Source organism: Cinclus cinclus, chromosome 16, assembly GCF_963662255.1.
Source record: "Cinclus cinclus chromosome 16, bCinCin1.1, whole genome shotgun sequence".
Taxonomy (NCBI): domain Eukaryota; kingdom Metazoa; phylum Chordata; class Aves; order Passeriformes; family Cinclidae; genus Cinclus; species Cinclus cinclus.
Window position 1 is genome coordinate 11,465,289 of NC_085061.1, and position 12,710 is coordinate 11,477,998.

The 12,710-nt window shown below is 48.9% G+C and overlaps 1 protein-coding gene across 13 annotated transcripts in view; it reads right to left on the reverse strand.

Annotated features, from left to right (window-relative positions):
* Positions 1–12,710, reverse strand: part of UBN1 (ubinuclein 1) — a 33,198-nt gene that overhangs the window by 5,238 nt on the left and 15,250 nt on the right. For 3 of the 13 annotated variants that reach the window (XM_062503817.1, XM_062503813.1, XM_062503818.1), the window contains 6 exons: positions 11,500–11,550; positions 10,344–10,386; positions 8,808–10,031; positions 7,152–7,404; positions 6,756–6,845; positions 1,466–3,827 (listed from right to left, as the gene is read on the reverse strand). In XM_062503817.1, coding sequence (XP_062359801.1) covers positions 3,775–3,827; positions 6,756–6,845; positions 7,152–7,404; positions 8,808–10,031; positions 10,344–10,386; positions 11,500–11,550 — 1,714 coding nt within the window. In that variant the 3' untranslated portion in view covers positions 1,466–3,774. Of the gene's footprint in view, positions 1–26; positions 129–1,465; positions 6,846–7,151; positions 7,405–8,807; positions 10,032–10,343; positions 10,387–11,499; positions 11,551–12,710 lie in introns of those variants that run through there. The other 10 variants (XM_062503811.1, XM_062503812.1, XM_062503810.1 and 7 more) reach the window with 6 other exon arrangements.

The window sequence follows — 12,710 nt, forward strand, 5'->3', positions numbered from 1 at the left end:
CTTCCAAACTGCTACAGCCTCTGCCCCGGCCATGCTATGCAGCCACACTGCTTGCTGTCACACACTGCAGAAAACACCACCAGTAGTGGAAAACATCTGCCAAACCTTGTCCCCTTCTTCTTCCTTGCCTACCAGAAAACAAGAGAAAGCCCTAGGACAGTGAAGTGCCTCCAAGTCCAAAGACTCAGCAGAACCTGCAGCTCCTTCAACTCCTACTCACGCAGTCTTGTACGAAGCTGTGTCAGGAGAGAGACTAAAGGTCCAGGTAACTCCTAGGTGACCAGCAGAAGCTGGTTATGTCAGCTGCGTGTTGGTAAGCCAGACAGTCCCACTGTGGACAACTGACTCAATGATGGGCTCGTCCTCTGAGAAAACCAGCTCTGTGGAAGCCAAGGTTTCAGTCCGCAATGACCACATCAAGACCCACCACCACTATTTGTTCACCTCTGTGCCTGTGCTGCTGGAGAAGAGTGAAGGTGTACTTTGATGGCACCAGCCATTGATCCAGGAGAAGCATTCACACACCCCAGAGGTCAAGGAAAAGGACATGAAGAGATGGCAGAACCACCAGATGACAAAGGGTTGTGCACAGCATGCAAGGGAACCCAAAGCAGAGGGCCTCCCACAGACAGTTCCTTCTTTTGTGGTTAAAGCTGTTAGTGCTGGTGTTTTCCCCGATGGAGTTACATGCAGCTATGTGTTTCATTTACTTGTGTAATGGAATGGGGACTAGAGGGGAATTATATTTATAGTACAAAATAAAAATGCAGTGGCTCCAATCAGAAGGTGTTTGGTCTTTATTAATTATGGCAGCCTCCTGATCTTCGGCTATATAAGAAGTTGCCGTTTAGGAGTCAGAATTAAAACACTAAGATTATTCATTTCAGCTGTTGGCTCTTTTCCAAGGGGGAAATTGCTGGAGCAGCATTGGAGCTGGGAGTGAAGTGCACTAAAAGTAATAATTAGCAGCATTAGACAGGACTGAAGTGCAATAAAGAATGGGATGGACTGCAGGTGCTGGAGAACAGTGGATTACACTGGGATGGCACCAGAGCCCATTCACTTCCTTTTCCCCAAATTTCAGCAAATACCCAAACCCCAGGGAGCTCTGATGTCCACAAAAGCAGTTATAAGCATTCCTTGCTTATCCCTCCTGGCTCTGGGGATTAACACCACTATGAATGAAAGGATCAGGGAGGATCACACTGGTGCTCCGGGGTCTGAGCCCCACATGTCCTTTCCAGAAGAGGCCAACTTCAAGCACCAGCAGGAGCACAGGGAATGAGAAGAAACATTCCTATCCCTGCAACAGCTGTAACAGAGCTGCCATTCACTCACCACACAGGAGACTTTAAAACAGTAATTCATTACTCACTCCAGACACAGATGAGCATCCATGCTGCAACAGAAATTCTTGGAAACAAAGTCAGGGAACTAGAGGTAAGGAGATGGGGGGGGGGAAACGTTTTGGAAAGTTTGAAACTATTTATTGAGTTGTTCTGTACAAGATTAACAATTTTCATACCACCCCCACCATCTTCAGCAAGACAGTGCCAACACACATAAAAAAAATAGAATAGTAAACTGCAGCTTTTATACCCAAAAGGAACTGCCATCCCCAGGTAAGTGCCATGGGAGCCTATCCCTCCCCATTCCATCCTGGAAGCGCTGCAAGTTGCCTCACCAAGGCAGAGGTGCCAGCCTGGCTCCCCATCAGCTGCTCTGCGTGGGCCTGCCTTGCTGCCGCTCTGCTTCACACCACTCACTCATTCATTATAGCATGTAAAGAAAAAATATCCCACAGAATTTCCACCACAAAAACATTTCCCTGAGGCAAGAGGCTTCGCTAAATTCCTAGAAGGAGGGCATTCTGCTCCGGCCACGCACACGGGGGATCCCAGCAGAAGCATTCAAGTGAAAGCAAAGGAAGGGAGAGGAACCAGTACCTCGAGTCACTCACTGACAGCCCCTATCCTGCCAGGTGTCCCAAGCTTTCAGCTCCCAGGGGAAGGTGAAGGTGCCAAGCACCCCTCAGGATGAGGCCTTCAACAGGAACCACGTGACATCCACTGCTCAGAGTCCAAGAAATGCTGTCCTTCATTTTACCCACGTGAGTTCTGTCTTTGGCTCTTTTGCTACAACCTAGGTATTTTCTGTAAACAGACTTGAAATTTGAGCTGTATCCATTAATTTGAAATGCTATCAACTCACTGATCTTGGGCAGTTATGTATCAGCTCAAACTGAAAACAGTCTTTCTCAGATCTCAACAGAAAGCAGAGAAAACTAAAGCAGACATTTGCTGGTATCCTGGGGTCAGCATCCTTCCCCAGAGCTCAAGGAGGAAGCTACAAGCTTTTCCTGGGAATACCGGGGGACTGAGAAAAGACAGACTGGGCAGGGCAGGAAAACAAACCTGAGAAAGCTCAGGTGGAGCCTCAGCCCTCCCTTAGCCTGAAAGGGGATGTGCAGGGGGAGTATTTCGGTCTAAAAGTTTAAAAAATTAACAAGAAAAGACATCACCCCAGTTGTAGATGGTCCCTGTTCCTGCAGCTGTGCTGAGCACATGATCCTGGTGCAGGTACCTTTGAGTAGAGCAGTGCTTTTCTCTGGAATTCATTTGACAGGTCATAACCTTGGCTCATCTCACTCATTCCCTCTGCCCACCAAATTGATCCTAACTCACAACCCTAGGAAAGAATGGCTTTAGGGGAAGGCCTGTAACCCACCTGCACATACTGGGATGAGAACTGGTGCTCCTGCTGGATTTGGGACTCAGTCACCAGGTCACCACTGAAGTCCAGACAGTGCAGCTTTTTTTTTTGCTTTTTTTTTTTTCTGATGTGCAACCATAGAAAGCTCTATTAAATAAACCAGAATACATTTTAAATACAGAATGATTAAAAAAGGGCTGAGGAGCACACAAAAGAGGGCTGAAATGTGTGTCACTAGTCCATTCTTGCTCCACCATAAAAGGCACTGGAATTATGTCTTCCAATCCATGTGACATGCTAAGAAGTGTCCCATTCAATCCAATGCATTCGATGGCAATGAGGATAAAACTGAGCAGGAAAAAAGCATCCCTTTGGAGGGAAAAAATCCAAAACCTCAAAAGAAGTAGAATTCTAAAAGTCAATGACTGCATCTAAAAAATGTCTTTAGACTCTAGAGTCTTCTTTCTCCTCCAGAGGGGAACATCAGGTGGTTCCTCAGATTCACCACACAGGAAATGTTAAATCCTCCAATTAAGTGTAGCACAGTTTTATAGTACAATTGGAAAGTTACTCAAATATCTTCAAGAAAGCACTGGCAGTGCTAGAATTATCCAAGTAAATCCAAAGCAGAAGAAAGAAGCACCTTTCATACCCTCCATGGGGAGACCAAGGAGGTAACTGGACTTGGAGGTACTTGGCAGCTACAGACACGGGTGGGTGGGAATCCACTGCAGGGCCACCCAAGCCTCCCTGTGAGTTCCAGCTCCTGCCAGTGCCAGGGAATGCAGGAAGGGCAGCAGCAATAAAACAGTGCTACAAAAGGCTCCTCTCATCAGGGCATGGCTCAAGGTGGCCCCGTGTGTGGGGCTCAGCTCCAAAAGCCTCTGAGCAGATGCTCCAATGAGTTCCTTGGTGCAGTACAGTCTCTCCAGTTGTCATAAAAAAAAAAAAAACCAGGGGAAAAAAAAAAAGAAATCAAAAGACACAGCTGGTATCCAAAGTCCATGACCTGTTCCTCTGGGTTTTATCCTATGGGTGCTGGAGCTCCCCTCCTTGCAGGTGTCACAACTTGCGCTGCTGTGCATTGGACCCTTTGCCGTGGAGCTGAGAAGCATCTGAAAGAAAATAAAACCAGCTGGGAAGGGGGTTCAGCACCAGCCCATGCAGGGTGGGCAGATGGGACAGCCAGGCCTCTGCACAGAGGGAAAGATCTACTTTTCCCTCCCAGCACCAAGGACTCAGGAAGAAGAGGAAGTGCTTGGAGACATCTCTCCACTAGGAGCAGTCCAGACTCGGAGGAAGGGACAAGGGAAGCACTGAGAGTGTCCCCTGTGGGGTCCCAGCAGAACCCCAGAGCACAATTCCAGCTGCCAGGGAACTCCTTAGCCTGTGTCCTCTAAATCCACCCTGACACATCTCCCCCTCCAGGAATCCCAAAATACATGGTGTGGTCGGAAGTAACCTATTGTACATTTTTGCTGTTGTAATCACAGAATCAACTGAGGTTGGAAAAGACTTCCAAGACCATGGAGTCCAACCTGTGACTCATCCCCCGCCCAGAGCACTGAGTGCCATGTCCAGGCCTTCCCTGGACACCTCCACAGATGGGGAATCCAAACCTCCCAGGGTAGTCCCTGCCAATGCCTGACCACCCTTTCCATGTAGAAACTCCTCCTGATGTCCAACCTAAACTTCCCCTGCCACAGCTTCAGGCTGTTTCCTCTTGTCCTGTCACTAGTTGTGTGGGAGAAGAGGCCAACCCCTCACCTACTAACTCCTTTCAGGTAGGGCTTTAGCTGCTTTATCAATTATTTTTTAAAATTCTTTAATTAGGTGCTTTTTAAATGAAGGCTTTAGGTGCCCACTGATAGCAACAGGATCCATAGGAATCTCACCACTGATGGAACAAAAAGGAATGGATGCAGAGGAAAAGAGAAAATACACTGAAGAGAGAAAAAGGAAGGAAGTTTAAGGAAGCAAAAGTTTACCAGGAGCAATTAAAACTACTTCAGACTATGATGAACAAATGGGAGTACTGAGACGTGCAGCTAAGCAGCAGTGGTACCCAGCAGTGCAGCAGCAGCTTCTCCTGCAGGCCAAGAACATGCATGCAAGAGCTCAGCCCAGCACATCCCATTTCCACATTCCCATTTCCACATTCCCAGCCCCAGCACAAGGCACCTCCACCAGCAACAGCAGCTCTGACCACACACGCAAGCACTGGATGCTCTTTGTTCAGAGGCTTTTGGATGAACATGGATATAAAAGCATTTTTATTTTAGGCATCAACATTCCCTTGCATTTGCAGCAACTTCCCACATTCAGACACAGCAATGCAGCTGTGGGCAGATGTTGGCACAGCCAAACACAGCTTGTGCCACAAAACACAGGAAATAATTTTTAGGTTATGGGGGTCACTTAAACATCTACTGTGCTCTTCTACAAAACACCAGAATTAGGAATGTTCCAAGAGATGGCAGCACCAGGCTCCATCTTCAATCTTGAAGTGAAAACACCAAGTGACAAAGCAGGTCCTTGCTGAAGCTGTATCCATGGTCAGTTTTCCTTCACTTATTCCCACTGGATTTTTGTCTTCCGGCCCTACATCCTGCTGAAAAGTCCATCAAAAAATTCTTCTGTTATAAGCCCTATGAACAACAGTGAAGTGATCACTCTGAATTCCCTGAACTAAAGGGACAAAGAACTGCTCCTCAGTGACATGGAATATATTCTACAAGCCATGTTCAAGGTGCAATCCCTGACCTCATTCCAGGAAGTGTGTTTTACAAACAGAAAGGAAGGGTCTGTCACACCAGTGATCACTGCTAGGACCTTCTTCAGCTCTACCACACCAGCATGGCACAACCCACCTCTAACTTCAGCAAAGGAAGCAAACCCAACCAATTCTTTGCATTTTCACGAGTGCACTATGCACTCTTCTTCAGCAAACAAACACCATGCTCAGCAGTCAAGGGCCTTTAATTCTATGACTCCTCCAGGAAGCTACATGGTTATCCAGGCACACAGCCACAGGACCAGGCTAGTACTCCTCAATCAGCCTCATTCAGCCCAACAGGAGTAGGTACTAAGATAATGGCACTGAACTGCACCGAAGTGCTAAAGAACACACCTGAGAAAGCAGAAATAGGAGTTACCAGGGGAGTAAGCAGCTCCCTGAAGCAGGTAAGCACAATCTGCTGGTGCTGAATTTCAATTTTCCTTACTTCTCTCCTTCTTTGGAAAACTCTTGTTTTAGGCATCACTTCTGCAGGCATCAAACCGGGGTAGGAACAGGCTTAACTGCCAAATCCTCACACTGTGAGCAGCAAGTGGAGCAATCTGCATTTACACTACAAACTTGCTGTGAAGGAGATGCTGGCAACTAGCTCTGTGCATAGACACAAGACAGTCTGGTCTGACACATTTTATGTAGGTCACCAGGAACAAAACTCCACAGAGCTGGAATACTCATTCCAGGGCAATCCTGGCAGGCTGTGCACAAACAGGCAGAGCTTTCATCCTGGCAGGATAATTCCAAATATCTCCAGGAACCAACACTTGCTGTAAGCACTGAGGACTCATCATTCCAGAAATCACAGGATCCAGGAATGGTTTGATTGGAAGGGACAATAAAGCCCATTCCATTCCACCTCTGCTATGGGCAGGGACACCTTCCACTGTCCCAGGCTGCTCCAAGCCCTGTCCAACCAGGTCTTGGACACTGCCAGGGATCCAGGGGCAGCCACAGCTTCTCTGGGTACCCTGTACCAGGGACTTACCTCCCCCACAGCCAAGAATTTCTTCCTAATCATGGAATGGTTTGGGTTGGAAGGGACCTTAAAGTCCATCCTGCTCCACCTCCTGCCATGGGCAGGGACACCTTCTACCATCTCAGGTTGCTCCCAGTCCCTCACTCTCTACCTTGGAGAAACCCCACAGCAGGAAAACATGGACAACCCCTTTGGCTCCAACCCTGAAGGAAGGATCTGCTGAGACAGGAGACTCACGAGGCAGAAGACAAACGTAAGCATCTGACAAGTTACCTGGCAAACTCTGTGGTAAATGAGTGGACAGGGCAGAGTGTGGGAGTGGCGCTGCATGGTGGGGGCTGGAGTGCAAACCAGCCAGAAGACCTAAAGAGAAAAACAAAGAGAGGAGAGGGAAAAAAGGAACAAACACACATCCAAGACAGAAATGAGCAGAGGAGCTGCAGCAGTTAGCAGAGGTTGGGTTCCAGTTATTGGCACTTCTAGGCCAGCTCTAGGGATATGCCCAAGGTTCTCCAAATGCAATTGCTGGAGATACAAAAGCAGGGACCACAGCATGAAGCAACAGCCAGAGAGATGGGCTGGTGTGCATTGGGCCAGCCCAGCACAGCACTGATGTTCTATGTGACAGCACAAGCACAAGTGACACACAGTGACCAGCAGGATACTCACTGTGCCCGAGGCCGTGGTGGAAAGTTCCCGGAGCAGGTCCCGTAACTATTGCATCCTTGGAAACTCCTGCTTTTGGGGAGGAGTCGGAACTGAAGGAGATGACATGGAGAGGGAAAGAATGAATAGGAGAGATAATACCTAATGGGGTGGAGCTCAGGGCAGCTGGCAGCTTTGGGTTGTTGGACTTGTAGGATGGAGCCAGTACACTTAAGGAGGACGAACTCGTTAGCAGCACAGCTCCACTAGTTCCTTTCTGCAAAGCAATGAAAAAGGTCAGTCAGGAGAGTGAGAACCAAGACACAGCATCATTCATACTTACAGATCTGCAAAACATGGAATGCTCGAGAATTCCCCCTTGGGAAAAGCACCTTCCCAGGTAGGGCCCAAGAGATGCCAACACTTGAGGCCACCTGCAGATGGACATTGGCAAGGCAGCTCTTTTGAATGTGGCCACACTGGATTTGCCTCCATGACTCCCTTGCTCTGGAATTGTGCCTTCATTAGGCAGAGGAAAAGTTTCCACACTCCCTGTGAGTTCCAGGGGTATGCTTCCTACTCACTTATGGCAGCACACACTGCTGACAACTCCAGGCATCGAGGTCTGACACCCAAGGCACCCCAGATGTTATTTAGGATCTGTCTCATGGAGACAGACACCACCCTGGTAGTGCTTCCCAGCTCTTTATCTCAGGAACAGACAAGCTACACAAGCTCAGCAGTACATGCTTGCCGATTAAATACACTCCTTGTATTTCTCAGCTCTTTCCATGGGGCACAAAAGGAAGGCAGGGATGGGCAGCCAACAACAAATGAATGCAATATTAGGAACTATCACCTTTTTGTTATAGATAAAAACCAAGCCCCTTATATCATGAAGTAATACCATATTGTAATAACACAAGTCTGTCCTGACAACCCAGAAGTCCTTCCTGGGACTAATGTTCTACCCCAAAAAATACTGGAAAAATTCTTCATGGAAAGGGTGGTCAGGCACTGGCACATCTGGCCAGGGCGGTGGTGGAGTCACCACCATCCCTGAGGGGATTTAAAAGCTGTGTGGATGTGGAACTCAGGGACATGGGTTAGAGGTGGCCTTGGCAGTGCTGGGAGAATGATTAGAGTCTATGATCTTTGAGGGCTTTTCCAACCAGGATTATTCCATGGTTCTGTAACCACAGGTTATTTATTCTATGGGCCAGCCATGACAGAAGTAGCAGTAACACTATAAGACTCGGAGTAATTTAAAGAAAGCTAAGATGTAATTAGTAACAAATTCATCATTATACTTTTAGTTTATGCAATGAATTTTATCTCTTGTGATAAATTGTGATAAATTACCTTATTGCACTTTCTCTTAATCCAAATGGGAGCCCTACTGTGCCCAAAACTCATAGAGCCACAGCAGGACCTTGATACAGCCCGGGCAAAAATTGCCCTTTAGAAGGCCTTTAGAATGCAGCACAGTATTCAGCTTAGTGGTTATTTAAGCTGAAATTAAAAGCTGGAATTCTGGAGGGCAAGCCCAGGTCAAAGGCCACAACTTTCTAGTCTAAAGCAGCTAAGATCCAGTCATTCAAGAATTTCAGCAACTGCTTTTGAAGTGCCCCCTTTAGGGCAGTGTGAGCAAGGCAGGAGCTCCCAGCACAGCCCCCTTACCGGTACAGAGGTAGAGGCTGCGGTGCTGCTGACCACAGCTGGCTTTAGGGACGAGGTCAGCAACTTGGCCACCCCCTGGGTGCCCCCGCTGGAATCTCCGTTGGAACCCCCGGGAGGTGCCACCAGGGTGAGCTTCTGGGAAACGGGAGTTTTCTTCACCGAGGACCCCGAGACTGGGCGGCTGGAGGCTGAGCCCGGAGAAGGGGCTGGAACACCGGGGAGCAAAGTCCCAGAGGAGCTGCCCTGGTTGGCAGAAGCTCCAGAGGAGCTGCTGGAAGAAGCCCCGTGCTTGGAGAGGGACCCAGCGACAAAAGGCGATTTGTAAGATTGTCCTGAAGAGCCAGAGCCACTCGAGTGCTTCCCGGCATAGCTGAGAGATGATGAGGACAAGCCTTGCATCTTGTGGGAGCTGCTGGAGTTTTGGGTGCTGCTTGGGGACATGGAGGAATGGAAGCTCTGAGCTTTGGTTGATGACTTGACCTGCTGGAGGAGGGAGCGCTGGGGCAGGGGGGTGGAGGACTTGGGGTTCTGCAGTTTGACAAAGGGAGCTGGGGAGGTGAAGGTTTTCTGGAGCTGAGCACCAGGGTGGAACACCTTCACCTGTGAGCCTGGCACCGGCGCTGAGGCTGGGGGCCCGTGGCCTGGCCTGACCAGGCTGTGGTGCTTCTGTTTGGCCTGGTGGGCATCAGGAAGGATTTTGCTGGGGGAGGCTTGGCAGGAATGTTCTTTGTAATTTGAGTTCTCTGTCTTCTTGTCTTGAGAAGATTGGCCCAGCGCTAGGGCCTGCTCAGCTAGGAAGTTTAGAGGAGACTGGAGGGAACCAGAAGAGGATGTAGGGGAAGGATTGGGCTTTGGAAATGTCCTCTTCTCCTCTGAGGATGTAAGAGTTGGGATCTTCTCTGGTGGAGCTTTTGGAGCTGCAGGAAGAGTAAAGTCAGGGCTCGCTGCCGCCCTGCTGTTTAGCACAGCCAGTTCCTTGGACACTGCTTCCAGGGAGGAGGTGGGGTTGTGAATCAAGTCCTCATCCAAGGAGTCATCCTTGAAGGTGGCAGGAGTGGCAGTGCTGCTGGCAGCTTGAGCTGTCCCAAGGGACAAGATTTCTCTGGTTTGGGCACTGATGCCCAGGGCTCCTCCCTGGGAATCTGCAGATATCCCCAAGGTGCTGCTCGAGTGCAGGGAAGGGACAGACACCGACAGCTTCTTATCTGGCTTGCAGGAAGAGTCCTGGAACAACACCACAGGAGAAGGCACAGTCAGAAGAGAGACAGGGTTTACTGCTGAAAAGGGGAGGGAAGGTTCACAATTTGGGCATAAAAGGCAGGATACACATATTCTGTGCCTGTAAGCCCCCACTTCCCTCCCAGCTGCCACTGCCATAATTTTTTAGCTGCTGCTCCAGTTGTTTTTTCCAAGCCAAATACTGAGCAGAACCATTTCACAGTAGCTGATGTACAGATACAAAGCTCAAACACAGGGTTCAGGATGGCAGTCACTTGACTTTTGGCACAAACATGAGAACCAGAAAACAGAACTCACCTTTACTTTCACCTTTGTAGGAGCTATAACTTTCTTCTTCACCCTGTTTGGAGGAAGACGAGAGAAACATGGCTCAGTGAGTGCCCCCAAGGAAGGAGGCAGCTGGGGAGCACACCTGGGCCCTGTTAGTGAAGATCCAATGAGTCTTTGCAGGGAATCTTTGCAGCATCTCGGGTTGCTAGGATTCAAAACCACATGAAGTTTGGTTGCTGCTCTTGGAAGCCCCAACTCCCACACAGGGAATGGATTAGGGAGTGGAGCAGAGTCTTGGAATGGCAGAGCAGTGAAACACACACACACACACACACACACACACACACACTCACCCTGCATCAGCTGCAGGACCCCACTGCTGCCCTTCTACAGCAATGCCCAGAGAGAAATTGGCACGGAGATTGTTCTGCAGAACTTACACCTTTCTTTTGGGTTCCCAGAAGAAGCCAAGGATGGAAAAGCATCTGCCAAACTCCCAGAGAATAGATCTGGTCAGATGCAAATCTCTGGTACAAGACATCCCTGAGCTGCTGGGTGGTGTGGCTGAGGGAAGGATGACTCTACACCCTATTGCACTTCCCCTCATTCATCCAGTGCCAAGAACAGGACTGTCTGCCAAACTGCCACCAACCTAAATCCATGTCCTCATCTATTATCAGCTACCAGCAAGATCCATGAGACCCTTTAGATCAAAGCCCCTGCCCAGCTGGATTCTGATGGCTTTTGGTTTGCCACCCACCAGCCTGTTGCACACCCACCTTTACTAGTCTGAGCTCATTGTGACCCTCCTGGAACCAGGCAACAAGAAAGAGGGAATCCACAATCCAGTAAGGACCAACTGAACAGGCTGCAGTAATCACACTCCACTTTACCTCCCTGAGCCTCCCAGGCCCAGCACAGAGGCCTGACTCCAGGCTGTTGAAACAGGGGCAACCTGGCTTTAAAGTTCTTATTTTTGAGCTTACTGAAGGCTAAAGCACCTCAGGAAAGTGTTGGGAGATGTCACACACAAACAGCTGCTTTCCCTAGACCTCCCCAAAGGAAGTAGCACCGATCCATGTGGGGGCAGCCAAGCAAGCTCAGGTGCTGCTGCATGATCCCCCCAGGCCCCAGGGAATGGAGAGCACCAGTTTTCACTCCAAAGGAATGCTGTGATACTCACAGGACTGATGTGAGGTGTCCGTGTACACGCCTGCTCTCCTTAAACAGTGTCCTAAGAAGGGAAGAGAGCAATGAGAAGTGATATCCAGCAAGACCCAGTAGAGTAGCTGGGATCACTGGAGACAGAGCTGCACAGTACAGCAGGGGACTTAGTGAAACTGAAACCACAGAGAGCAAACAAATATTCAGCCCTTTTCCAGGAAGATCATCCTGAGCTGCCCCACACAATTCTCTCCCTGGGGAGCAATGCCTGTAGGCACTGGAAAGGCCATGAAGGCAGTGGGTGGATAATGCCTATGGAAAAAGCTCTCCTAGCTTTAAAAAGTCAACTGGAGAAGCAGGATCATCACTCAGGGCCTTCCTGCTGCCAGAGATCATCTAAAAGCTCTTCAGCTTCCAGGGAGAAAGTTCCCTTCCCATGCCTCTCACACTGCAATGAAGGAGAGAAGGGTCTGTGCTGCCTTTGTGTTCCCAGCCAGGAGTTGAGGTGACTCTGTACATCACAACCCTTTCTGGAAGGACTGACTGAGCACAGCCAATAGACTGAGCTTTATCCAAAGTCCTGCACTACTGAGGGTAAACCAGAGTCTCCCACAAACACTCTCTGACCCAAACCAGCTGCCATTCAGCTGCCCTCTTACATGTCAGGGAGGAGTTATAAACATTCCTTCAGTACTGGCACATGGAATGTGATTCCTGGATGGTATTAACAGACTTCTGCCATCATTTGTCTCTTAAAAAGCAAGCTTATGTTAACCTAACATTCTGTTAATGATTTCTTAGTGTTAATGGAGGAAATAGATACATGGCAGGGCCTCTCTAACTCGTCCATGAAATTGATGCTCTGTCCACCTTCAAGTTCCTCTTAGAGATAAACTTCTGAGATCATGATGACAGTGAATTGAGCTGACTTATCCATAAAATTGCTAGCTTTCCTGGAGCCACCAATCCCTACCCGTGGCTGTCACTCTACCTGTGTCTTTAAACCACCAAGTCAGACAATATCTTGAGTTGGATGGGATCCAGAAAGATCAAGTCCAACTCCCAAGTTCCAGCAGGAGAAACCATTGTCCTTGAGCCATTGGAAAGCAACCAGGAAATTCACTTTTACTGAGGCATTACTTACTGTACTTAATTCCATGGGATGTGCCTCCTACACTGAGTCTTGGGTGAACACCTAAGTGCCCAATACCAGTTTCACCATCAAACTTG